This window comes from Lachnellula hyalina (assembly GCF_007821495.1).
Source record: "Lachnellula hyalina strain CBS 185.66 chromosome Unknown contig00161, whole genome shotgun sequence".
Classification (NCBI taxonomy): Eukaryota; Fungi; Ascomycota; class Leotiomycetes; order Helotiales; family Lachnaceae; genus Lachnellula; species Lachnellula hyalina.
Genome location: NW_022157275.1, coordinates 46582 through 72162, shown reverse-complemented (window position 1 = coordinate 72162; position 25581 = coordinate 46582). Strand labels below are relative to the sequence as shown.

The 25581-nt window shown below is 49.1% G+C and overlaps 14 protein-coding genes and 1 non-coding gene across 15 annotated transcripts; 9 read left to right on the top strand and 6 right to left on the bottom strand.

The window, feature by feature from the left end:
• Positions 1-977: 977 nt before the first annotated feature.
• On the top strand, positions 978-1706 carry LHYA1_G006798 (uncharacterized protein; the record flags this gene model as incomplete). The annotated part of the gene is made up of 2 exons (XM_031151731.1): positions 978-1175; positions 1239-1706. The coding sequence occupies 2 exons, from the start codon at positions 978-980 to the stop codon at positions 1704-1706; spliced, it is 666 nt and encodes a 221-aa protein (XP_031002586.1).
• Positions 1707-1725: 19 nt separating this feature from the next.
• Positions 1726-2472, bottom strand: rib5 (Riboflavin synthase; the record flags this gene model as incomplete). Its single annotated transcript, XM_031151730.1, has 2 exons — positions 1726-2387; positions 2442-2472. The coding sequence occupies 2 exons, from the start codon at positions 2470-2472 to the stop codon at positions 1726-1728; spliced, it is 693 nt and encodes a 230-aa protein (XP_031002590.1).
• A 369-nt stretch (positions 2473-2841) lies between these two features.
• Positions 2842-4317, top strand: NPT1 (Nicotinate phosphoribosyltransferase; the record flags this gene model as incomplete). Its single annotated transcript, XM_031151729.1, has 2 exons — positions 2842-3037; positions 3092-4317. 2 exons carry the CDS (start codon positions 2842-2844, stop codon positions 4315-4317), a joined length of 1422 nt encoding a protein of 473 aa, XP_031002589.1.
• A 349-nt stretch (positions 4318-4666) lies between these two features.
• Positions 4667-5796, bottom strand: npgA (4'-phosphopantetheinyl transferase; the record flags this gene model as incomplete). The annotated part of the gene is made up of 2 exons (XM_031151728.1): positions 4667-5608; positions 5722-5796. 2 exons carry the CDS (start codon positions 5794-5796, stop codon positions 4667-4669), a joined length of 1017 nt encoding a protein of 338 aa, XP_031002591.1.
• A 368-nt stretch (positions 5797-6164) lies between these two features.
• On the bottom strand, positions 6165-6245 carry LHYA1_G006794. The gene has a single exon. It is a non-coding gene; the product is annotated as a tRNA-Lys (tRNA).
• Positions 6246-7001: 756 nt separating this feature from the next.
• Positions 7002-8570, bottom strand: URA9 (Dihydroorotate dehydrogenase (quinone), mitochondrial; the record flags this gene model as incomplete). The annotated part of the gene is made up of 1 exon (XM_031151727.1): positions 7002-8570. One exon carries the CDS (start codon positions 8568-8570, stop codon positions 7002-7004), a length of 1569 nt encoding a protein of 522 aa, XP_031002585.1.
• A 345-nt stretch (positions 8571-8915) lies between these two features.
• Positions 8916-10553, top strand: LHYA1_G006792 (uncharacterized protein; the record flags this gene model as incomplete). Its single annotated transcript, XM_031151726.1, has 5 exons — positions 8916-8973; positions 9036-9130; positions 9184-9219; positions 9286-9657; positions 9708-10553. The coding sequence occupies 5 exons, from the start codon at positions 8916-8918 to the stop codon at positions 10551-10553; spliced, it is 1407 nt and encodes a 468-aa protein (XP_031002584.1).
• A 792-nt stretch (positions 10554-11345) lies between these two features.
• Positions 11346-12671, top strand: CAB2 (Phosphopantothenate--cysteine ligase; the record flags this gene model as incomplete). Its single annotated transcript, XM_031151725.1, has 1 exon — positions 11346-12671. One exon carries the CDS (start codon positions 11346-11348, stop codon positions 12669-12671), a length of 1326 nt encoding a protein of 441 aa, XP_031002588.1.
• Positions 12672-13057: 386 nt separating this feature from the next.
• speE (Polyamine aminopropyltransferase) lies at positions 13058-14920 on the top strand (the record flags this gene model as incomplete). The annotated part of the gene is made up of 3 exons (XM_031151724.1): positions 13058-14109; positions 14158-14458; positions 14513-14920. The coding sequence occupies 3 exons, from the start codon at positions 13058-13060 to the stop codon at positions 14918-14920; spliced, it is 1761 nt and encodes a 586-aa protein (XP_031002587.1).
• A 117-nt stretch (positions 14921-15037) lies between these two features.
• ADE1 (Phosphoribosylaminoimidazole-succinocarboxamide synthase) lies at positions 15038-16028 on the bottom strand (the record flags this gene model as incomplete). Its single annotated transcript, XM_031151723.1, has 2 exons — positions 15038-15811; positions 15876-16028. The coding sequence occupies 2 exons, from the start codon at positions 16026-16028 to the stop codon at positions 15038-15040; spliced, it is 927 nt and encodes a 308-aa protein (XP_031002582.1).
• An 837-nt stretch (positions 16029-16865) lies between these two features.
• Positions 16866-17756, top strand: LHYA1_G006788 (uncharacterized protein; the record flags this gene model as incomplete). The annotated part of the gene is made up of 1 exon (XM_031151722.1): positions 16866-17756. The coding sequence occupies one exon, from the start codon at positions 16866-16868 to the stop codon at positions 17754-17756; it is 891 nt and encodes a 296-aa protein (XP_031002583.1).
• An 883-nt stretch (positions 17757-18639) lies between these two features.
• On the top strand, positions 18640-20394 carry gsa1 (Glutathione synthetase large chain; the record flags this gene model as incomplete). Its single annotated transcript, XM_031151721.1, has 4 exons — positions 18640-18935; positions 19033-19108; positions 19155-19297; positions 19371-20394. 4 exons carry the CDS (start codon positions 18640-18642, stop codon positions 20392-20394), a joined length of 1539 nt encoding a protein of 512 aa, XP_031002577.1.
• A 524-nt stretch (positions 20395-20918) lies between these two features.
• GNA1_0 (Glucosamine 6-phosphate N-acetyltransferase) lies at positions 20919-21588 on the top strand (the record flags this gene model as incomplete). Its single annotated transcript, XM_031151720.1, has 2 exons — positions 20919-21280; positions 21351-21588. 2 exons carry the CDS (start codon positions 20919-20921, stop codon positions 21586-21588), a joined length of 600 nt encoding a protein of 199 aa, XP_031002578.1.
• Positions 21589-22070: 482 nt separating this feature from the next.
• SHB17_0 (Sedoheptulose 1,7-bisphosphatase) lies at positions 22071-23031 on the top strand (the record flags this gene model as incomplete). Its single annotated transcript, XM_031151719.1, has 3 exons — positions 22071-22249; positions 22357-22620; positions 22722-23031. The coding sequence occupies 3 exons, from the start codon at positions 22071-22073 to the stop codon at positions 23029-23031; spliced, it is 753 nt and encodes a 250-aa protein (XP_031002580.1).
• A 237-nt stretch (positions 23032-23268) lies between these two features.
• On the bottom strand, positions 23269-24921 carry alo-1 (putative D-arabinono-1,4-lactone oxidase; the record flags this gene model as incomplete). The annotated part of the gene is made up of 1 exon (XM_031151718.1): positions 23269-24921. The coding sequence occupies one exon, from the start codon at positions 24919-24921 to the stop codon at positions 23269-23271; it is 1653 nt and encodes a 550-aa protein (XP_031002581.1).
• Between the last annotated feature and the right edge of the window lie 660 nt (positions 24922-25581).

Genomic DNA, 25581 nt, shown 5'->3' with positions numbered 1-25581 from the left:
GAAGGCATGGGGGTCCAGAGCATACATCAACGCTTAACACGGTTAATAACCTAGGACTTCTCTACGCTGACCAGGGCAAGCTAGGGGAGGCCGAGCAGATGTACTAGCGGGCGCTGCAGGGCTATAAGAAGGCCTTTGGATCTGATCATCCAAAGTCTCAAGACTTGCATGACAAACTTCAATCGTTGGAGATAACGATAGAAAACAAAAGCTTGAAAAACATGGAAGAGCCGGCGAACAGACAAACATCACAGACGAAACACCGCAAGGTCCTAAAATCCTTGGTTTAAGATAAACAGCTGGTTATATATTTGTTTTTTCACTATGTAGGTTTTTCTTTCTGGTTCAAGAACATCAACTAGAGTATATCCCAGAATAGTAATCGAGAATTCCCTCTGGTTTTTGGCTCACATTATAGAGATGAGCTATTAAGGAGCATCTATGCCGGGTCCGCCGATGTCAGCTGGTCCCTGGGCACAGGTGCGAGCAATGCTGACTTGGGCTGTTATTCTCATTCTTAGGCTGTAATGTTAATAGTGTCTTCAAGTTAAAAAGCAGCGGCTCTGTTCTCAGGCTACAAACTGACAAAGAGAACGACTAACATATCGGACAACAAAATAGCTCAGGAAACTGAAAAGCTTGTCGTCGGTTTATTATATCAGATCGTCTCAACAGCCGAGATCACCACGCCTGGCGTGACTGGGCTGGCTCGAGACTGGCTGACTGGTTGCCTACAGGTCAGGTGTTGAGTGACGGCATTAATCCCTACAGTGCACCAGAATCAAGTTTTACTCGTAGCATCCACGTGACTCTTCCCATCAAGATTTCAATCAAGTCAAGAGAACAAGAGAACAATATCCAACAACGTCTGGAACAAAGCAGCGATATATTATCAAACCGTAAAACACACCAAAAGCCTGGCATATATCTGCCTGGTCGTAAAATTCTTAGCATTACAGTTTCTCAAATCTCGCAGAATGGTACTGGGAATTCTCACATCCATTGCAGCATGTCCTGCCATTATTGGAACGACGGAGGCCGTTCGATCAGGTCAAAAGCAGAATGCGCGAGAGAAACATAGAAGCCGAAAAGCAAACCTCTCGGTTTCTTGCTCAGATCCATCACGAAAAGCACGGGATATACATGGCGGTTCAGTTGTTCTCAAAGATAAGAAGGTATAGGGCCTCCTACCTCTAATAGCCGTGGAAAGAAACAGCTGCTGATGAGCAAACTGATAGCTTTATGTTACAACCGTAAATCCAAAATCGAAGTTTCCTGAAGACTTCGAAAATGACGCGGACCGGATACAGCAGTATGGACACATCTTCGCAGGGTACTTCTTCCCCTATCCAGACAGCAAATGGGGACGTCGAGGTGAAGGCTATGTCTCTACTATTGCGGATGATCCTCCTCAGCTTAATTGGATCTACGTGGATAAAGATACCTACGAAGTGAAATACGGTCTTCGTGTTGAGACGGAAGGACATCTAGTTGGGCCCTGGAATGTCACGCCAATCGATAGAAGGCTTACCTTTGATGGGTGGGAAGGGTTTACTGTTGTGGAAGAGGGCGAAGGGGTTTGGGCGCTGTATTTTGATGTGGATGATGATGGGTTGGAAGAGAAGATACCGGCGGATCAGAGGATTATGGAGGTGGAACTGACGAGGAAAGAGTTGAGGATGGCCAAGGGAGATCCTATAATGTGATGGAATACACATCGTTCGTTTACTTCGTCTGTGCTAGCTTTGCCTCCACAATTCTCTCCACCATCTTCTGAAGGATGACAGGCTCTCCACTACTACCCTTTGAAAAGTAGCCTTCGACAGCCTTCTCCACGTACTTGCCAATCTGGTCGACTTCAACGTTAACCTCATCTCCCAAGGTTTTACTTGCAGTAACAATCTTCTCCTGGGTGTACGAAATCAACATGACTTCCCACCAACCCTCTTCGTCATCGACCTTGGTGACTGTCAGACTCGCTCCATCCAATGTGACATATCCCTTTTCCACCACATATCTAAGGACAGCCTTATCTCGGGGTTGAAATCTGAATGTAATCGCATTTCCATCCGGCTGCTTTTTCAATATTGTGGCGATAGTGTCAACGTGGCCTTGCACAAAGTGTCCGCCCATACGCGTAGTTGCTGAGACGGCCCGCTCCAAGTTGACTCGACTGTGCTGCTTGAGGGAGCCAAGATTCGTCCGTCTGAGGGTTTCAGGCGCGACGCCGACTTTGAAGGAGGATTCATCGAAAGACGTGACAGTTAAGCAGGTGCCGTTTATGCTGATACTGTCCCCAAGATGGCAATCGGCCAGGATCTCGGAGGCGTTGGAAATGGTGAGTGTTGTACCACCATCTTCGGCTTGATGATTGAGTTCGGAGACATCTGGACGAGGTTAGCTAGGCCGGCTTTTCTTATCAGTTGAAGGGAAAGACAGACCTCCTATTATCTCAACAATTCCTGTAAACATGATGAAGCTGAATTGAAGAGCTGTTCGTAGGTACTTTTGATCTTCCTCGGAGCTCGGAGGACGGAAGCGGCCGGGAGGAATTGGGGTGGGGTGGAGTGGGGTGGAGGGGTAAATTACAAGTCCGAAACCTTCTACATAGACATGTAGGAAATAATGGATTCCATGACTAGATCCCACTTCTGGAAAAACACTAATATCTAATCAGAAAAGCATACGACTTCTCCGTCCTCTTTGCAAGATCTCTGGTCTGGATGAGCCCTCGCTTAGCAATCGAAGTTATTTACAGTAGTAGTCGCGGCTTCTTAAGTAGCAGTCCGTCGCTTTCCCTTCATTTTCTCCTATCCTCCTTCTGCAAACCTTCACTTCGCCATGGACTTCAATGGTTCATCGCCCTTTCCCGAGGGAGTCATCTCCTTCCTTGACACCGACTTGTACAAGTTGACTATGCAATGCGCCGTCCTCAGGTACTTTTCGGATGTCAAGGTCACATACGCCTTTCACAACAGAACCCCCGAGAAGAAGCTTTCCAGAGCCGCCTTTCGCTGGCTTCAGATCCAAATCAATAGTACGCTTGTTATTCTTCAACCTTGCGCGAGACTTCACTAACAACCTCAAACAGAACTTGGTAACATTGCGCTCTCAAACGACGAACTCCGCTTCCTGCAGAATACTTGCACGTATCTGAATAAACCCTATCTCGACTTCCTCAAAGAGTTCCGCCTCAATCCTCGCGATCAAATCGAGGCCTCCTTCACGCCCGAGAAAGACACTGGAAGTGAGGATGACATTGGTGAATTCTGCCTGACGATCAAGGGTTTATGGGTGGAGACGATTCTCTACGAGATCCCGCTCTTGGCCCTGACGAGCGAAGCTTACTTCCGATTCATGGATACCGATTGGACATATGATGGACAAGAAGACAAGGCCTATGCTAAGGGAATGCGCCTTCTCGAGGCTGGCTGTGTCGTTTCCGAGTTTGGAACCAGACGGAGAAGAGATTATCATACGCAGGCGTTGGTATTCCGAGGCTTGGTCAAGGCGAAGAAGGCAGGGGAGAAGGCTGGTCTGTCAGGCGCAATTTCGGGAACAAGTAATGTCCATTTGGCAATGAGGTTCGGGATTCCTCCAATTGGCACAGTCGCACACGAATGGTTCATGGGCGTCGCCGCTATCACCGGAGATTACAAGACGGCTACGACGACTGCATTAAACCATTGGGTTGACTGTTTCGGAGAAGGCGTTCTAGGAATTGCACTCACGGATACCTTCGGCACGTCTGTCTTTCTGGGATCCTTCAAGCAACCTATACCCCGCATGACGACCACCGGGGATGGCAAGACCTCCGAGGTACCTCTGGAAACTTCTTTGGACAAGATCGATGGAAAAGCAAAGACTTTTGCGGACGTTTTCGCTGGCGTTCGACAAGACTCTGGTGACCCTGCCGACTTCGTTAAGATTATGCGACGGTTTTATGATGAGCAAGGAATCAAGGACAAGAAAACCATTGTTTTCTCTGATTCTCTAAATATCGACCTATGCATACAGTACAAGAAGATATCCGACGATGCTGGTTTCAACACAACTTTCGGTGTTGGCACTTTTTTCACCAACGATTTCATCCACCAGAGTACCGGCACCAAGTCTACCCCACTCAATATTGTCATCAAGCTCGGCTCCGCAGCAGGAAACCAAGCTATTAAGATTAGTGATAATATAGGAAAGAATACAGGTCATAAGGAGACTGTGGAGAGGGTGAAGAGGGAGTTGGGATATGTCGAGAGAGAGTGGAAGGGTGGTGACGAAGCTAGTAGATGGGGAAAAGATGGCGAGCCATTAAACACCTGAATCTTGGGATAGCTGGATCTTGACTTTTTGGCATGCATGGATGGCGTTTCTCGGCGGCGGCGTTCTTGGGAGGACATTAGATATTATAGATAGCGGGTTCTGATATCTCTAGTCTACGGAGCACTCTATACTGTATAAAATATGTTATTGGAGAAGCTTAATGCTGCATTGCTGGCTCCTTCTCTGGCCTCTCTTTTGCTCATTGGGTTGAGCTGTGATATCCTTAGTCTTCCTCCGTTGAAGAGATACACTCCTTATATCTATCCTGTCCAGCATATATGTTTAGAATCCTAGCTATTTTCAAGAGGCTCAGAACCCAATACCCACGCACCTTGCGTCGAAATGGACATTAGGGGTTTGCTTCTGCAATATCTAGGACATCCGTCTCAAGATTCAACTCCAGCCACTTTCCCATCACCGCTAAAGGTCTTACGCAGCCTCCTACCATGTACGCGGATCCTAGTGCGGACAATTCCATATTCACGTCCTTGACTGGCTTCCCTTTGAAAATCATCTTGAAATCCTGGGCAATGTCTCCTACCTCTAAGGAAAACGGGTCGGCGCTTTCTTTTGCTGCTGGGATTTGCACATTAGAGATCTCCAAGTCCTTCAACCAAGAAGCAAGTAGTGCCTCGCCAGTCATTTTCACATAGGTCTCTCTTAGGCACCACATAGCATAGAACCGCCGCAGCTTTGCTTCGATGACCACGTTGCTTGACAATTCCACCACCTCTGGAACGCCACCTCCTGTCATGACCTTTATGTCGAGCTTTCTGTTCCTCCACTGACATCGTGACAGCGTATCCTTTGCATAACCCTCGATTTCTCCATCCAATATTCCAACCGACCTTGTCGAGACGGGCGATAATTTCATGTCATTCACTTCTGAATCTGCAAACACGTCGCTGTGGATATCCACCCAGGCGAAGAATCCCTCTTTGTCGATATTGGAACAATCATGAACTAATCTTTCATTCGCGCATACCACATCTGTCCCAACATCAACATGATTCTCGAATCCTATGGCAGCAATCAGGCTCACAATCCCCGCTTGATGGCTGACGTTGAAATCAATGTGCATGTGATCATCGCCTTCTGGAATGTAACACGGTTTCCCGTGTGTCGGCTGTCTAGATATCTTGCTCTTTGACCATGGCACATTGCAGTATTTTGTAATGACAAGATGCTTCAGTAGATGAGAAGCAAGGCTCATCTTAGCGTCTTTGACTTGGTAGTATCTGAGCACAGCTTCTTGCTCGGAAGAAGAAAGGAGAGCCAACGCTCGGGAAGCCTTTTTGAATCAGCATGGTGGAATAAAGTGACTGGTTTTAACAGCCGTGAATACAATACATACAACCGACTTCAGCTCTTGGACTTCATCCCTGGAGCGGCCCTCTGCGGTACGGGCCACAAGTTGCGTGTGTCGAGGAGCCACTGGACGATCTGTGGCTCCGCTTTCTTGTTGTTGTTTGAAGCCATTTCTATTACTCTTGCTTGCTACTTTCAAAGCATTGCGGGCTGTGGTGGGCTCCGCGGTAAATCCATGTTTTCAGGACAGTTTCCAGACTCGAATGACAACTGGCTGGTACCTTGGTACCTTGAAATAGACCACACGTGACTCTCGTACCAAATAACACTCCACGACTCAAAGTGAAATTTCAATTCTCTACTAAGTGGCACAGAATTTTTGCAAGATATCTAGGTTTTATTATATAAAATTAGAAACTGTCGTTTAAAAAAAACACTATTAAAAAAGGCCTAAGCACTATTGCAACACTAAATAAAAAAAAAGAAGGCAAAAATTGCAAAAATGTGGTGTTTAAGCTATGCTTAAGCGTTGGGAATTGAGCCCAACGCGGGGGTCGAACCCGCAACCTTCAGATTGCTTCTTGATATAAGAGTCTGACGCTCTACCGATTGAGCTGGGAAGATGTTAGCAACCATTCTCATGATTCATCTTCTAGACTGTAACATACCTAGCCGGGCAGGCTTATGTTTTTGAAACGCAAAGTGTTTGTTTTCGTATATACATACCAGAGGATGGGCGGGCCGGACAAGTGGGTCCTTGGCTTGAAATTTTGAAGAAGAAATTTTCGGCACCAATGAAACTCGACTATAGGGCAACTGGATTCTACTTAGAAACTATAGTTAGGTTACTACTTGCATGGTGTATTATCAGGTAATCAGGACATGATGAAGGACTGTATAGGTTAGTACAGAGAAGAAAATCCCATCTGATCCACCATGTCCGTGTCCGTGTCCTTGGTAATGTAGAGCTTCATTCATTCATTAGCCTAGAGATACTTTGTAACTGAGCAGCTGTTCCAAGTTCCAACACCCCTTCAACCAAAAGTCTCCGGCTTAGCAGCAGACCTAGAACGGACCATGGAACACTCGTCCGCGTAACAAGAAGACAGAAATGCCCATAAGATGTATTGAGCAATCCAGTCGATGTGCACCAGCATTGCATTCGTAGCTAGGTAGTTTGAAGTCAGTGAGGTTGTGTGTGAAAAGCCCACGAAGCATTACCCCCACGGGCCAAATGCCGATGACTGACTGTAGCTGCCTTTTGCGAGTAAATAATCAATACCTACCGTAGACGATCTTCTGCGAGTTACACATTAATGCTTGTATTGTGTACAATTCTGCTCTGCTGCTATTCCACAACCACAAGGGGCCCTCATCTAAGGTTTGCCCAGAACTTCATTCTTCATCTCTTTTTTGATCCTTGAAACTGTACCGACACCCCCATATACCAATGCAGTGTATATCTGTGCCACACTAGCTCCAGCATTCAAAATCTCAAGCGCCTGCTTCCCGTTTGTGATGCCACCTGTAGCGAATATGACTTTTTGTTCGTGTTTCCCCAGACCAACACCGGCCGCCGTTGATCCTGTGAGGGACTCTTTCACTGTAGGTTCATCCCTAGTTTCGGCACCCCCAACCAGCTTAGGTGATTTCGCCGGTTCCTTCTCATGGGGTGGAGGTGGTCCTTGGTCTAAAAGACGTTTATATCTCTTCACCAGTCCCAAAGTTCTCTCAAACATCTGCGGGCCTGAAAATCCACCTTGCTCGTCCAGTATTAGCCTTTCCTTGGCTGGCAAGTCAACATGGTTAGGGATGAGATTTTGTCTTCTTTTCGTCGTATTTCCAACTATAACTCCGTCGACCCCGCTTCTCCAAATAGCCTCCACAATTCCCTCGAGCTGTTCATCTTGGTCTTCATCAGGTGAGACTTTGACCATCACCCGAGGTTTTGTCTTCCTGTCTACAGATCTTGCTGCAGCAACCACACCCTCCAGTATTCTAGTTAGAGGCTCTACCTTTTGCAACGTTCGCAAACCTGGGGTGTTTGGGCTGCTGACATTTACCACCAATATATCTGCATAAGGTGCCAACTTTTCCACACAGTAGACATAATCGTTCTTCACAGCCTCGATGTCCTCATCTTTCGTAAGCTTGTTCTTGGCGACTTGCACAGCCAACAGTTTCCCCTCCACCAAGCTTCCGGCTGGAACTCCCGCTCCACCATTGAGAACAAATTCCTCGGCATCTTTGCCAATGCCGTAGCCATTATGATATGCGAAAAGCCGTACACGTTCCCTTAATCGCATAGCCATGTCCTCCGCGCCTAGAGAGTTCAGTCCGTATCGATTGATCAGAGATTTTTGGCTAGGCAGCCTAAACACTCGCGGCTTAGGATTACCGTCTTGCGGGAATGGTGTTGCTCCTCCCACTTCCACAATCGCAGGTCCTAATGCGAAAAGCGCATCTGGTATTTCTGCCAGCTTATCGAGACCCGCAGACGTCCCAATTGGGTTCTGTAGCCTCTGCCCAAATACTGTGATGCCCAAATCTACATCCTTCAAGTCTTGATTCTTGGAATTTCGTTCTCGGGCGTGGATGCCGAATGAGTACATTGCCTTCAGAGCTTTAGTTCCAATATGGTGTGCATCCTCGGCATCAGGTAAGAGCCACCGCAATGCGGGAACGACGAGCCATTGGTGTACACTAGCTCGGGTATCGGTGATATAGAGGTAGCTGAAGACGGCGAAAAGGGAGAGGGATGTCCCATAGAGGAGGTTCTTTAGTCGAGTGACGACTGAGCCAGCTTCTCGGGTTGCTGTCGATGCGGGGCGTCGTAAGAGCAGTGCGTTTCGAGGGAGAACAGCGACGGGTCGAGATTGAGAGAGTATAATACGCGTCGCGGGAGATTGATAGCTGCGCGCAAGGCGCAAGAATAGGACCGACATGTTAGAGCGTTGAAAACATGAGGTGTGGGTGTTCAATTGCTGTGAAGACCAGTAACTTAGCTTAGGTAGGTACCTACAGTACTGTACACTATAAAGGTGCGCGCGCTACAAAATCGTAATCCTCACTCACATCCCACGTCCTCACAGGGTGGCTCAGCTTCCTAAACAGCCAGCCGACAATCTACCGACAATCTCCAAGCAACGAATTCACAACACCATAAGAACCCCCAGTTTCATACATCGCTCATATACACAATCTTCCCTCCTCTTTTCTCCCCTCTCCTCCTCTTCTTCCTCCTCCTCTCCTTGAAGTTCCCATACCATACTACCCCCCGACCCTTCATCATGAAGGCAATGAAGAGTATGAATGTCAACCGGATGCTGGGATCTTTAAAGCGCAAACGTAGGATCGCCCAAAACCCCCCTTTAACACCGCCATACTAATACAATACTTTTCCCCTCCAGCCAGAGACACAGACGCCCCTGAAGGAGCTGGACCTACAGCTGGACCTGCAGACTCGCAAGCCGATACCCCAGAAGCAAATGCGCTGCGCAATGTTGTATGTGACAGCTTCAGGCTCCAGCCACGTACCGGTACTAATACGCGCAACAGCGACTGTTCTGCGAATCTGGTGGACCGAATGGCTCCGTATGGCTCCCCTCTGTCTGCAATGCCTCTAAGAGGTGACTGGCTGCTGATGTTTAATTCTCGCAGGGGGAAGAGGTGCTTTACCTCCCTACGATTGTCGAATCTTGCGAATCCTCCCCCTCCGCGGCAAAGGAGTCCGCGCATCTCATTCGAAAGTTCCTCTCCAAGGACAACTTTGCGAAACCTTATATACAATACAATGCCATCATGCTGATCAGAATACTGTCCGACAACCCTGGCAAGACGTTTACAAGAAACCTCGACTCGAAGTTCGTTCAGACGGTGAAGGAGCTGTTGCGATTTGGAAGGGATCCAAGTGTCAAGCAGATCCTTATGGAAACGCTCGAAACATTTCAGAGAGATAAGGCGAACGACGAGGGATGCGCGCAGCTCAACGAGATGTGGAAAAAAGAACATGAGCGCATGGTCAAAATTCACGTATGGTTTACTCTCCCCGTGCAGTGGATAGTGATACTGACAGCAGGCAGGGTCCAGCAGGTCCTCGAGTCAACGCTCCTCCTCCTGTCGATCCCCACAGCCAAAACTACTTTTCTCGGAACCACCACAGCCACCGACTCCCTCCTCCCCACGAACTCTCCTCCCGCATCGAAGAAGCTCGAACTTCGGCGCAATTACTTTCACAGACAGTCCAGAGTACACCGCCCTCCGAACTGTTGCAAAATGAACTCGTCCGGGAGTTCGCTGATCGCTGCCAGAGTGCGAGTAGGAGCGTGCAAGCATATATGATAGCGGAGAACCCCTCACCTGACAACGATACCATGGAGACTTTGATCGAAACAAACGAACAGTTGAGTAAAGCGATGAATCGACATCAGCGTGCGATACTGTCATCGAGAAAGGCTGCAGGGTTGGGCAATGGAGAGACTGGCATAACTCCTCCCAATGGGCCGCCTCCAGGACACATCGAGTCTGACTTTGCAGCTCCTCCTGGCCCTCCGCCAAACCATAGCAAGCCTTCGAGGAAGGATGTGGCTACAGCGCCACAGATACCACCCCCTGGCGATTACGCTCCAACAGACGTTGACAGTGAAAACCCCTTCTCCGACCCTTCTGAGATGGCCTCGAAGCCGGAGCAGAAGCCGCCCTACCCAAAAGACAAGCCTCCTACTGCTACAGGGCAGTTCAATGACAGGTTAGGCATTGAGCCATACCATCCTGGATTTCAGGATACGCAGAGCTACATTGGGAGACAGGAAAGTGCTACTGGAAAGCTCACAATGCACGCAGCTGGTGACACATCGGACGAAGACAATGTGAGGATTGAGGGATCTGGCACACAGCCTAGTGCCAAGGCACCAGTCTACCGGTATTGATCTATACTTGATTTAGACTTGGCATTGGCATGTATGGAGAATACGAAGCGGGGACATATTGAGCGTTGTAGTTTTCAGTTTCATAGCGGCATTCGGATACCAAATGACATGTTTTTTTCTGCATCCGGCGCAAGACTTATTTCATACCTCTCCCCGTGGGCAGGCATTGCTCTGCAGACGTCTGGAAGAACCGCCTATTTGCTGCGGATCTAGGTAAAATCTCGTCCTAAATAATTGGATGAAGGTTCAGGGCTTGTGGGATATTTGCACCAGGCTCTGGCAAGAACGGAAAACTTTCAAAGTTCACGGGAATGTCATCTATTATAGCGAAATGGTTCTCTATGTTCTGACATATTTGTTCGACAAGAATGATCCAGAGTTGAGTTAAATACTACAAGTACCTATCTAGACAAATAGATGAATCTGCCCCACCATGAGACGCGGGGTAACATATGCAAGTGCCGGACCGGTGCGAATACTCCTCAACCTCACATCAGGCACGATAACAATAAGCTTACGCCACGGCTACGACTACAGTACTCCGCCACTACTAATGTACTCCGAATTCAAGTATCGCTATACTCGAGTCTACTAGGGTCCGTAGAACTAGTCAGTCATTTGGTGATATTGCCCTTGGACCGAACTCCCGGCACATTCGTCGCTGGCCGAGGTATTTTGGTTAATCGCCGAGTGAAAGTGAAGGGCTGCATCGCATTTGGGGGAGAACTTCATTGAGGTAATATTAGACATACTCCTTTATAAACAACCCAAAATATCTACATTTCATTCCTTATGGCTAATCCTACTCTGCAGACTACCTACGAGCCCCCAGGCTCAAGTTCAAGCTCTACCTTTACCCTTTCCTTTAACCTTCCCGACTCGAGACCCGTTTCCCCATCACCCTCCCTCTTCTCAGAGTCCTCCCAAACGACAATGTCAAGCTACACTTCGAATTCGAAGCCTGCTTTAGCGCGACAGAGTACAGCCGAAGTGGCTGAACGGGATTACTTCCACGAAAACCCAGCTCCAGCGGCGCTCGAGGAACATACCGCCCAGGCCAAAGCGTTCATAGACTTCCACGCGGCTGCTGACAGACGCGTCGTCTTGGTTACGTCCGGAGGCACAACCGTCCCTCTCGAGAGGCAGACCGTCAGGTTTATCGACAATTTCAGCGCGGGTACACGAGGTGCAACGTCCGCAGAATACTTCCTCGAGGCTGGCTATGCAGTTATTTTCTTACACCGACAGTTCAGTCTTTTGCCGTACTCTCGCCACTACAGCCATACCACAAATTGCTTCCTGGATTTCCTCCACGAAAGTTCGGATGGCAGCATAGTTGCCAATGAAGAATACCAAGAAAAGATGCAGAAAGTCCTCAGACAGTACAATGCTGCCAAGGAGAGCAACCTACTCCTGACTCTCCCCTTCACGACTATCAACGACTACCTTTTCGTCCTGCGCTCCATCTCCCAGCTCATGCGCACCCTAGGATCCAGTGGTTTGTTATACCTCGCTGCAGCAGTCTCCGACTTCTTTGTCCCACCGGAGCGAATGGTTGAGCACAAGATACAGTCCACCAACGCAACAGACGTGCAGAAAGAAGAAAGAGATGCTGCAAGCAACGAAGAGAAGGAAGAAGAAGTATTTGACAATTTCGATTCTTCACCGGCGGTGCCTCGAAGCAAACGTTTGATTGTCGACCTAGACCCCGTCCCGAAATTCTTGAAGAACTTGGTAGACGGTTGGGCACCGGAAGGCATGATTGTATCCTTTAAACTAGAGACAGATCCGGAAATATTGGTGCACAAAGCACAATATTCGCTAGAACGGTACCAACATCATCTTGTGATTGGCAACCTACTATCAACGCGAAAATGGGAAGTGGTATTCGTGGCTCCTGGGAAAAAAGACACCTGGATTCGAGTACCGAGAAGTAAGAGGACTCGGCCAATCAGTGGGACGGTTAGTGCCAGCGATGGCGAGATTGGTGAGAAGCCTCTGGATCCCAAAGACCTGCCAGAGGGAGACCCGGAGATGGAGATTGAGGGTCTCATTATACCCGCAGTAGAGAAGATGCACACAAGTCATATACAAAATGCTGTAAGGATACCATTATGAGCAACTTTGCTCTGGAGAATAGCTCGCTAGTGTAGCTTTGGAATAATACTAGGGGCCTTTCTCTCTAACAGCTTTAAAGCTTGAATTGATGATCTAGAACAACCAGGATGTGATAAAAGTATATACAGGCGATGGTTAACTGCTGGACCCGGGCTGGAGAAGCAAGATACTGTAACGAGTATATTACGCACGTGATCTCACCATTGTTTCACCCTTCTTTCTGTTCGAATTTGCAGGCGTTTCAGGCTTAAACGCTATGGCCTGTTCTATTCAGCCAGTGACTGCAACGTCTTGAAAACTCCAGCTGTTCAACTTCTCGGAGAGTCGCTGGCGATAGAAATCAGACGATCAACTCATAATAACCCGTTGTCGTCAATTCACATCTGATGGCTCGCTCATCCGCCCTGAAATCACCAAAGCCCGTACAGAAGTCCTCTGAACACCCCTCGTTGACCCAGGAAAGTTTCGAGAATGAATTGAGAGAATTGGCTGCAAAGGCTCAAGAAGAGACGTGGACGAAATGGGTGCTTCAGCAGGCCTGGATCCTCATTCAGTCGGCTGTCTTATTGACCCTGGCGGCCGCATACTCCAACGTATCCCTACTCACTCTATCACCGGTCTATGGCTCCATTCCATCTTCCATATGGCACTCCAAAGGCGTGATGACTGCGTGTTTCCTGGGATGGTCCGGCAACCTCTTCGTGAGGCGGCAGTTGCCAGTGAAGCCGGTCAAACTGCTGCCCTTCATCGCGGCATACATCCCAGTCATGCAATTCTCCCTTTTTCGCATCAGTGGCTTCATGGGTGCGGTGTATGGACCCATCATTATTGAGAGTCTCACATTCCTTCCACTTCTTCTCCTGTCCGTCTCGTGTACCGCTACCATTCTGGATGACCTGGAGCTCAATCCAGGCCGTGTCCAATGGCTGTCGGATGCAATGCCAGGCATTTGCTCATACGCATTCTACAGAACCATGGAATACTTCACCGGCCACTGGACTCTGCGTGTCATTGGGAAAGACTTGCTTCATTCCCGACTTGGGCTGCAATGTCAACTTACAGCGCTTTACTCTATCTTTGCTCCCTCAAAGCTTCTTCTGTACGCCTTGCCGGCATTGCTGCACACATCCATCTTCAACTACCACGTGCCATACTCATACACGACGTCTGCACTGAACTCTACGTTGAGCAAGTCTGGGTGGTCGCTCATCGATCGCGCCGAGTCACTCACTGGATACATCTCAGTCTTTGAAAGTGACAAGCAAGGATTCCGGGTCCTGAGATGCGACCACAGCCTGCTTGGCGGTCAATGGCTCGCAGCGCGAGCAACACATGGCCTCCCAGAGCCAATTTACGGGGTTTTTGTGATGTTGGAAGCTGTCCGGCTGATGGAGGTGCCAGAACGAGTTCCCGACTCGGAAGCTACAGCGTTGGTGATGTGAGTGCTGAAGCCGCCATATTTTAAGGATTAGCTAACACTTGACAGTGGCCTTGGTATTGGTACGACTCCTGCGGCTCTCATGGCCCATGGTATCAAGACAACGATCGTCGAGATTGATCCTGTTGTCCATGAGTATGCGACCAAATATTTTGCGCTACCACCTGATCACACAGCAATTATTGCTGACGCAGTATCATACGCCGATGCAGTGGCTCGGTCTGGTGAACAATACGATTATGTGGTTCATGACGTATTTACTGGTGGTGCAGAGCCTGTCGAGCTTTTCACCGTGGAATTTATCCAGGATCTGAGGTCTATCTTGAAGCCAAGCGGGGTAATTGCCATTGTGAGTGTCGACCATATTTCCACACTCGTATTTGAGAGTTCTAACCATGTCTAGAACTACGCTGGTGACCTGCTTCTCCCATCCGCCAGGATCATCGTCCAAACCATCCGGACAGTCTTTCCCACCTGTCGTGTCTTCCGCGAATCTGAGCCATCTCCTGAGAGCATTGCAGCAGATGGCAGAGACTTTACTAATATGGTCATCTTCTGCACCAGTGCAGCTGATATAGTTACGTTTAGGAGTCCAAGCGAAGCGGATTTCCTCCACAGTGGGGCAAGACAGATGTTTCTCATGCCTCAGCATGAAGTAGATGAGCGGGTTTTCACAGAAGTGAAGGCTGACGGGGGTATTTTGAGCAGGAATGATACCGAGAGATTTAGAAACTGGCAGCAAAAAAGTGCATTGGGTCACTGGGCTGTGATGAGGACCGTGCTGCCGGATATGGTTTGGGAAAACTGGTGAGGCAGATGATTTATTTAAACGCTGAAGAGAATCGTCACACTTAATGGTTTATTCAAGTAAAGTCGTGGGGTATTTAATAAATGATCTTCTACGAAGAAGATCTCTTCACTTCCCTTATCACTTCTTCACAGCGTCCTCCCAACTTCCACCCGTCAACTTCTCAAAAGCCTCCCTATACTTATTTGCCGTCTCTAGCGCAATATTCTCCGGCATTCTCACCCCCTGCTTTCCCTTCAAGCCCTCCTTCACCAACCAATCTCTCAAATACTGCTTATCAAAACTCTCCTGCTCCCTGCCAATCTCATATTTATCGGCCGGCCAGAAGCGACTCGAGTCAGGTGTTAGTACTTCATCAACAAGTACAACCTGATCAGTCTCCTCGTCCAAACCAAACTCGAACTTCGTATCTGCAATAATGATACCCCTATCCTTTGCGTAATCCCTAGCAGCAGTATAGAGACTGAGAGCGAGTTTCTCAATCCTATCCGCGTACTCTTGTCCTACAATCTCAGCAGCTCTCGCGGGAGAGATGTTCTCGTCGTTCTCTCCGGCCTCGGCTTTCGTGCTAGGCGTATAAATGGCGCCTTGAGGGAAGGCCTGCGACTCCTTTAGACCTACAGCGATGGGGATGGAATGCACGGTGCCGGAGACTTTGTATTCCTTCCATGCGGAGCCGGTGATGTAGCCGCGGACAATGGCTTCGATAGGGAAGATCTTGAGGCGGCGGACTTGCATGGAGCGGTTCTGCAAGAGGGCATGTTGGGCTTGTGGGATTGAAGAGGGGAGCGAGAGAGTGATGAAGTGGGTTTGGAGGGAGGGCAGGAGGGTTGGAAGGACGTTGAACCAGTGGGCGGAGAGGAGATTGAGGAGTAGGCCTTTGGATGGGATACCCTAAAATAGATAAGTTAGTAGGAGACGGGAAGAGGAACGGGTATCTGGAGGGAGGGACTCGTACATTTTCCATGATTACATCGTAGGCTGAGATGCGGTCGGATGCGACAAAAAGGAGCGTCTTTTCGTCAACCTTGTAAAGCTCTCGCACCTTGCCCGTAGCAATCTTGGGCAGGGCATCGACTGATAGAGTGGTGACTGCTTTAGTATTTGACATGGTGGTGTTTTTCGGTCGTAAGTTAAAAGTTGGGCGTGAAGATGGAGACGGAGATGGTGATGTAGATCTAGATGTAGGCAAATTGAGTTTTTTTATAATCGTGGCATTGGAATTCACACAGCAGACGTGAACCCGACTATAAAAGAGTTACTGGGAAGAGGTTTTGGTGGTTGTATACTTGTACGAGTTGTACAGAAGACCTACGACAGAACTGTGCTTGGTGGGGATCCCTGTAGAAAACTTTTACCCCACCAGCCCCTCCAAGCTGCACTATTTTATGTAATTATGCTATGCCATGTTATGCATGCACAAGGTACCCGTACTGTGCATTGCTACCTATTTCGAGGTATTACTAAAGCGGTCCGCCCGGCCGTTGCGAGTAACCGCAAATGGACGATCCTGGCTGAAATGGAAAATGCAAAACCCTTCATCTCAGTAGTTACCCCGTACTCTTCCGCTCCTTCCATTCATTCCTTCACAACTCTGCAACACCACACCAAGCCAATCTTCCTCGAATTCCTTTCTTTTCCTTCTCACATTCGTTTGTAATTAATCACAGCTTCAAACCAATTCACATTCACGGTCACGAGTCACGAGTTACAACAGCAACAAAAGAACAACATCAGTCTTGGCCTATAGCAACCTAGCCCTGTTGAATACGAAGACAAAGACATTCCTATAACCGCCTGATCTCACCCATCATTGCCACCACATCGCATCACCACATACCACATCACCCATCTACAGCCGAGTGCATATCATAACCCATCTATCGATCCATCTCTGCACTCACAAACACCATCCATCCGTCTACCGCCTTTGCTTCGCACACACAACATGTTGTCACGGCCTCCACTCCGGATGCTGTCCATCCTCGCGCTCCTTCTCGCCCTCACACAAGCCGCCTGGCTAGACTCTGTGAACATCTTCGGGCGGGAAGATGCAAAGAAGGCAGTCTCTGCAACGGCTACCTCGTCGGCGGAGAGCACATCGGCCCAAGTCTCTACATCAGCCACATCCGCGGCAGCGTCCACCACAGCAGAAATCAGCACCTCTGCATCTGCCACTCCTTTGACAACGTCTAAAGCAGACTCAACCTCAACACCAGTCCAAAGCCCGACATCGAGCGCCGCTCTTTCGACCTCCGAGACTCCTACCACAGCGGCTGTATCCACTAGCTCGGACGCTGCGCAAACAACATCGGCCTCCGACGCCGCGTCGTCTTCGTCGTCCGAGGATGTCAAGACCACCTCAACCGAGGATTCCAGCAAAACTACCCAGACCCCGGAGGTTGTTACAACCACGAGCCAGTCTGTCAATGTTGTCACAGCCGTTTCGACCGTCAGCGGTTCCCAAATCACCTTCACATCATCTTCTACTGCTGATGTTGTAATGACTGCTACCAATACCGCGGCTCTCGCCAGCCAGACTAGCAGCAGCTCCTCTAGCGGCATGTCACATAAAACCAAAATAACAGTTATTGGTGTGGTTGTCGGTGTAGGTGGTGCTATTGTGCTCGGAGGGCTGTTCATCGTCGCATGGCGCATATGGGGGAGGAAGAAGAGTAGTGATGAAGGCGACGGATTGATGGGATTCCAAACGGGAAGCGCAGGGCATGAGAAGACGGGCAGTGTTGGTGGAACCGCGCAGGCCAATCCTTTCCAGAGCACGCTGGAGAATTATCACAACCCGGCGAGGACCAACGTCAACGCATCGTCCAATTTTTGAGTGAGCGCCTGCATTTTCAAAGAGCGAAATAGAGAGTAAAATAGCATAAATAAGCGATGGGTATGGAATACAGCATCTTGTTTTTGGTTGCGAATTGCTTGTCAATAGTTGGAAATCTGGCCTTTGAATTGGGGCTGCATAGAATGGGTGTCATTTGGAGCAATCAAGCATAGAATACTGTGGTTTTTTCGATACTCTATCAGCGTCGCTGCAGGCGGTAGTCAGTTTGAACTATATTTTAATGACGTTTAGTAATCGCATGATAGACTTTGATGAACGTAAGGGTTCCCATGTGCAGTGAGAAATTATACTCCACATATTTCAACCTTGATGTCCTTCAGCTAATCCATCATTGCCTTGGTAGTAGGACCAATGGAGTCGATTTTAATCATTTGTTTCTTCATAATAGAGACCTTGAATAGATTTCATATCCAATACCTCGGCCCTCGGCCTCTGCCTGCTTGTACTTGTATTGTATTGCCCTCTTTGGATAGGGGGAGTACTCGTCGATTCGGCTAGGGAGGCTTCTCCGTCGTAGGTATGGCTGGCTGATGGTAGCCAAGAAAACAAGTCCGTGGCCCTCAGAGTATCTATTCCTAAGAGTGGGAGAATATACGCACCTTAGACATGCAGCGGCCCTTACACCTTACAGTATATATCAAATTGAAGCTGTTGAAGTTACGCCGCAGGCTGGCGTGCTGGATACATGACCACGTGCCCTTCGATAAGAAATATACCCCGCCCTCATCCCACCCCGCCCCGCTATCGGTCTGAAAATAATCTGGGAGGTAAAGGTACGTCTCCCCTTGCTTCATCATCCAATCCCTCCTTGAGATCGGCTGCAGTTCCATCAACCTAACATTCGTTTGTAGCAGACTCGATCATGCCACCCCCACAAAGCTACCCTCCCGAACTGACGGCCGCGGAATCCGAGCAACTGCTGTCCACTATCAAAGACTGGTCTATTGCCCATGGCTTGGCCGTGAGACCACCACTCTCTCTCGTATCCGCCGAGACAGATCCTCATGGGGTTCTGGCAACCACTGCTCCTGTCACCTTATTTCCAAGCCCCTTTCCTCGTGTCTGTTTCGAGCAAGCAAAGTCAATACAGCGAGCATATAATCACTTATACGCTTTGATTGCACAGGATGAAGAGTTTTTGAGGGACATTGTGCAAGAGTACGTTGGCTTTCTTATTTGAGCTAGATAATTCTTCTGTTCTCTCCCATTCTTATGGCAATAACGCGATTATTAGCCGTAGCTGACTAGAATTTAGAATTCTTGAGGTTGACGAGTTTATTGCTGAGTTATGGCAAGTCCATCTAAAAGTCAAAGAGGAAGGATATGTTCAGGTGCGTCCGAGCATAGACTCGTTGGACTTTGCTAAAGCCATCATAGAGTCTCTCCCTGGGGCTTTTCCGGTCAGATTACATGGTCCATCAAGCTACCAATGATGAGCCCCCCGTCATAAAACAGGTCGAGTTTAATACCATTGCTTCTTCATTCGGTGGCCTGTCGTCTCAAACCTCCAACCTACACAGGTATGTGCCTGTGGCACCTTGAAAATTGTCTGCTTGACTTCTAGTTCTATTCCACGTGATTGACTCCCCTTAGACATCTTTGCCTCGCCGATTATGGTCTGCTGGAAAATCCATTGTCCACGAAAGAATTAGACCTCCCCGAAAACGAGAGTACAAAATCCTTGGCTTCAGGTATCCGGGCTGCTTACAATACGTATACTCAACTCGAGCCCATACATAACTGCTGTGTAATCTTCTTGGTGCAAGATCCCGAACGGAATATCTTTGATCAACGGTACCTCGAATTTGAACTGCAGCGGAATGAGTCTCCTATTCCTGTATTCCGATTACCATTTGCCAAAGTCCTCTCCCAAACCACTATAGCCAATACACCTCGAAGGCAGCTTCTGTACCACCCGCCAAGCAATGCCTCCAAAATCTTCGAGGTTGCCGTCGTTTATCTACGTGCAGGTTACGGGCCACAAGACTATCCGGATTCAACAGCCTGGCAAGCACGCCTGCAAATTGAACGGTCAAACGCCATCAAATGTCCAACCATTCTTACCCAACTTGCCGGCGCGAAGAAAGTCCAACAAGTGCTCGCAACACCCACTTCTTCCTCGGAACCCTCAATCCTTACACGATTCTTGAAGAACAGCACGGATGAAGTTGACAACCTCTCCAAAACATTTACCAACATCTACCCGCTCGACGACTCGCCTGCTGGCCTTGAAGCTCGCAAATTAGCGGTCGATCCAGAGCGCTGCAAAGGCTACGTTTTAAAACCGCAGCGCGAAGGGGGAGGAAACAACATTTACCGGACCGCGATCCCACCTTTCCTGAACTCACTCCCAGAAACACACTGGAAGTCGTACATCCTAATGGAAATCATCATGCCCCCTCCAGTTCGCAACCTGATATTGCGGAACGGTGTGATAGAAAACGGGGGAGTGATTTGCGAATTGGGAATTTATGGAACGTGTCTGTGGGACCAGACGAGTAGAGAAGTGCTCCATAACGAAGAAGCGGGGTATTTGCTGAGGACCAAGGGGGACAAGAGTGAAGAGGGTGGAGTTGCGGCGGGGTTTGGAAGTATGGATAGCTGCAGACTAATTTAGGTGCATGTGCCGGTACTAGATACTCTGCTGTAGCATGTCTGATAATTTACGTAAACTTGGCTACATCTTATTTAGATTGTAAGGGTGCTATACGGAGTATATCATATCTTGTTTTCAAAATTCAATGGTGCTTTACTGTACCAATAGGAGAAAGATAAAATAGGGGTAGGTTATTCTTAGAACAAGAGATCGGCTCTACCCGAGCCCCTGCACAGCTCAGCCTCAGCTTAGCTCTGCGACAAGGCTTCGTACCTGCAGCTTCGTAAACACGATTGAGATGTGGACACTCTTCGCAACGCATCAAAAACATTCATAGGATCCCTCCTCAGGTCCAGGAAATCTGATAATTCTATCAACCTATTCACATAAATCAGCCTCCCTCTACAAGTACTTTTCAAAACCTTTCAAAGAACAAAGGACAATCAAGCTAATTGAATACAAAAGCCCCAAGGCCTTCCCTCAAACAGATTGACCATACCATTCAATATCCTACACACTCGCAGATACATACACCAAGTATCAAAATGAGCACCCCAACCCCAACCCCCACCGTCGACGCGACGACCACAGCCCTCGACTCCACGCACCTCAACGGCACCTCCGCAGAAACCGAAGCCGGCCTCTTCACATCCGACCTCGTATCCCCGACCATCGCCGCCTCCCTCCCAGACACGTACACCCTGCGCTCCCTCCGCAAAAGCGACTACGCGCGCGGCTTCCTCGACTGCCTGCGCGTCCTGACCACGGTAGGCGACGTCACGGAAGCCCAATGGGACGAGCGCTACACGTGGATGAACACGCAGGGTAAGGGGGGTTACTACCTGCTGGTTGTAGATGATGGGACGCGGATCGTTGGGACTGGGGCGTTGATCGTGGAGCGGAAATTGTACGTCCTTTTCTACTTGGTTTTGGTTTTATTTTGGTGTCTGAATACATGGCTGATAAATTGGAAACAGTATTCATAATCTAGGCATCGTGGGACATATCGAAGACATCGCGGTTGCGAAAGACCAACAGGGGAAGAAACTCGGGCTGAAGATTATCCAAGCGCTGGACTTCATTGCCGAGAACATTGGCTGTTATAAGAGTATATTGGATTGTAGCGAGGCGAACGAGGGTTTTTATGTCAAGTGTGGGTTTAAGAGGGCGGGGCTGGAGATGGCGCATTATTATGAGGCGACGAAAAGTACATGATCCTTGGGTTGGGGTTTGAGGGCATATGTGTTGACTGTAAATAGGGTCTGTTTTGTAGGTTTAGAAAGATGGAAGGGAGGGGAGCAGGCAAGATTCTCAAGGACATAGAAGGCATTGCATATGGGATCATGAAAATATACGGTTTGCTTTATTCTCTAGGAATATCTGATATTGGAGTCTTATTGCAAGCGTGGGTACCGTGGTCGCACTGAGAAAGGTTTGTCTTTTCTGTACTTGTACTGGCATCCAGGTATGACGAGCATGGTGGGGTGAAGCTAGCGCTACAATCATGCCAATCATAGCAATCAGCTTGTGTGTACGGAGTACAGTAATACTCCGTAAGATACGAGTAAGTATCCCAAGTACTCGTACAAGTACTTGGTAGACGCACAGCTCTTTCTTATCGAACTCAGCCTTTTCCAAATCCAAATCCATTTCTTGTGCTTGTTCTTGTTCCACCCAACCCCGCACACCCCGCCAAAATGACAACCCCGCGAGTCTTCGTCGTCCGCCACGGCGAAACAGAATGGTCCCTTAATGGCCGACACACGGGTACCACAGAGCTGCCTCTGACTGCGAATGGCGAAAAGAGAATCATAGCCACGGGTCGAGCGCTGGTGGGTGACGATAGACTGATTGTGCCCCGGAAGCTGGCGCACATGTACGTACCCCTCCTTTCCTCTTTCCCCTATCTCTACTCGTACAGTACACGACTTGGCTTGTGTACATCAACGCACAGCATATCGTTAACAGTAATGCACAACACAGATACGTAAGCCCGCGCAAACGCGCCCAACGAACCCTCGAACTGCTCTCGCTCGGCTGCCGCGAGCCACTGCCTTGGGTACAGCAGCGCTCCCCCGACGCTGATATCCGGACCGAAGCGTGCGTGCAGATTACCGAGGACGCGCGGGAGTGGGATTATGGGGATTATGAGGGGGTGACGAGTCCGGAGATACGGCGGAGGAGGGCGGGGGAGGGGGTTGAGGGGGGCGCGTGGGATATCTGGAAGGATGGATGTCCTGGTGGAGAGTAAGTTGGTTCGATTCGGTTTTCACTTCTCTGATGTGAATTTGTGAAGGAGGGGCCGGGAATTGAGATGAGTTGAAAGCTGATTTGGAAACGAACTACAGGTCTCCAGAACAAGTCACAGAACGCATAGACCGGCTCATAGCAGACGTGCGCTCACGATTCCACGCGCCCGCGCTGAACGACAAATCGCTGCCAGGCGACGTGCTGATCGTGGCACACGGCCATATATTGCGGGCTTTCGCGATGAGGTGGGCGGGTAAGACATTGGCTGATGGGCCGATCTTCTTGCTTGAGGCTGGTGGTGTTGGTACGTTGAGCTATGAGCATAGGAGGATTGAGGAGCCTGCTATTCTTCTGGGAGGTAGTTTTATGGTGGATATTATAGAAGATGTTGCGGCTGGGAAGAAGTGAAGGAGGGGGGGTTGTATAGAGGATTTTTGGAGTAGTTTTGAAGGATCTAGATATATCGGACAGAAGTTTAAGATGCATATACGAGTAGATTCACGAAAATAGACACCCTAGAGTTGGCCGTACTCAGACTAGGTTTCAAATCTCAAAATGGGTATCAACAGTTCGTATCCATTTGGTTTCATCCTCATACCTCATGCCTCGATTCTAGATCTACAAATCTGCTTTGAATAGGCACTTCTAGACTTCTATTCTGCCCGGAATTGTGATCTCACTCGCACGCATCTCATCAAAGCTCTCCTCACTGCTATAGCCACTCGAGCGCTTTTCCTCGGTCCCGACCAGATTCTTGACCAAAAGCCCACCCTCCTTCATGATTTCCCTACTCACCTCTCTCTCCTCTAGAGGATACTGCTTCCCTTCTCCTAGCAGTGTGTGCCGATGCCATTCTCCTACAAACATACCCTCCGGATCAACATTCTCCCTAATCCGCTTCCACTCCGCCAGGCGGTCCCCATACATGCTCTCGATTTCTTTTGCGCCGACCTCGAAGTTCTTCGCCCAATGAGGACGACCTCCCAGTTCCTTCATGAGGTACTCGAAGCCTTGGTAATAGCGGAATCGGCAAGGAGGATCGCTGTCATACGGTCTGTATATCGTAGCGTTGAGGTATAGTGTTGGTTCATCCGTACAAGTCGGATCGAGATGCGGGCGTGGTGTAGTGGATTTAGCAGTATCTGTGATTCGTACTTCAACAGGAGCGTGTACATATAGTCCCTCTGCTGTATACGGAATACCGTGCTCGATGTAGTCTGGATCAGAAGGGGAAAGCTGGTTGAGCCATGAACTGAGTCTCCGTAGAGCCTCTGGTCCCTTGTGCAGAGGAAGTGCCCACTCGTTCACAAACTGGCTGTACAGACAATTCATAAGTAGTGCTTCTCTTGAAGGCTGAATCGCCGACGTGGTAGTGCCACTCTGGAATCCATATTGCATACCAAAGACGAACCACTCCACCCACGGCAGAATTCTAGGGAAATGCTGTCCAAGGTAAAGCAGATTATGGTAAACATGATACCCCAACCAAGCATCATAATACGAACCCGCGGGTTGTTTAGGCTCCTCGTCCGTCTTTTCTGCAGTCCAAACCACCCCTCTTCTCGTGTACGGAAACCACCACACCCGGACGAACTCGGCCTGCGTCCATAGCTGTTTCGGCCAGTCTTCAAACAACACCACGTCACGATCAACAACCTGCTTCCAGCGCAGGGTGAACGCAGGCACAGCCTGAAAGGTGATTTCGCTTATCACACCCAGCGCTCCTAGACTTATCAACGCCGCACGGAACAGCTCTTCATTCTGTGTAGGAGAACAGGTCTCTGTTTTTCCACTCGCAAGGGTGATCTTCAAACTGAGGATGCTGGCTGACAAGAGGCCATGGCGCAGCGAACTCCCATGCGTGCCGGTTGAGATGGCGCCTGCAATACTCTGCTGATTGATACTCCCTAGATTCGGCATCGCCAGCCCGACTTTATCCAATTCTGCTCCGATCTGGTACAGGCGTATTCCACTCTCCATTCTCACCACCCCGCTCTCCCTATCCACGTCCAGGATCTTGTTGTAATCATCGAGATTGATAAGCCAGGAAGAAGTGCTGGTGATAGAGGAAGGAGAGTGGCCGCAGCCGATGGTGGTGATATGTTTACGGCAGAGGCGCGCAAGAGTCACGGCGCGCTCAAGCTCGGGGAGGGTGCGAGGGCGAATGTAGAGGGAGGGCTGGAAATGGAAGGTTCGCGCCCAGGTGGATTGAATGTGATTTGGGGACGCGCGGAATGGAATGGGAATAGAATCGGTTTCGGAGAGCTTGGAGAGCTCGTGTTGGACTGAGGGGTCCATTATGGCTGGATGTCCTGTAGGCACTTGCTTGTACGGCGGGGTGGTAGTGGAAGGTTTGGAGGTGAGTGAGAGGAAAGGGAAGAGGGAGAGTGGGAGAAAGATTTGGGGGAGTTGAATTGCCAGCTAAGGTGACAGACAGACTATTGCATTTTCGCACAACACTCGTGCGTGCAGTCGCTGTGGAGTGGTGTCATTATTGAGAGAAACTTTGAAACAAACAAGACTTCAACTTCCGCAGGAGAGTGGAGTGGAGTGGGAGGGGCTTGAGGGGGTACAGTAGCTTTACATATTTTGGTACATCTAACACGTCATCACGTGCGTGGACATGTGCACAGGGCAGGACAGGTACTTGTCTTGTATGTACTTGTACCTCAGGCTTGAATTACTCTTTCTTTTCTTTACAGAATGAAGCATCTCGCATGTAATATCGCCGAGTATACTCGGTATGTACTGTACAGTATTGTATGCTGTTGTACAGTAGTACTGTTGACGAGTATACGGAGTAATTGCGGAGAAGGGAAAGAACTCTAGAAGGGTCTTCATCGTCATTTGGAGGCAAACCTCCGATCCTCCGATACTCCGAGACTCCGAGACCCCGAGTCGACCTGACCAATGGCGTTGTGGCAATAGGCCAATGGAATCCCAATTGGAAGTCGGGAT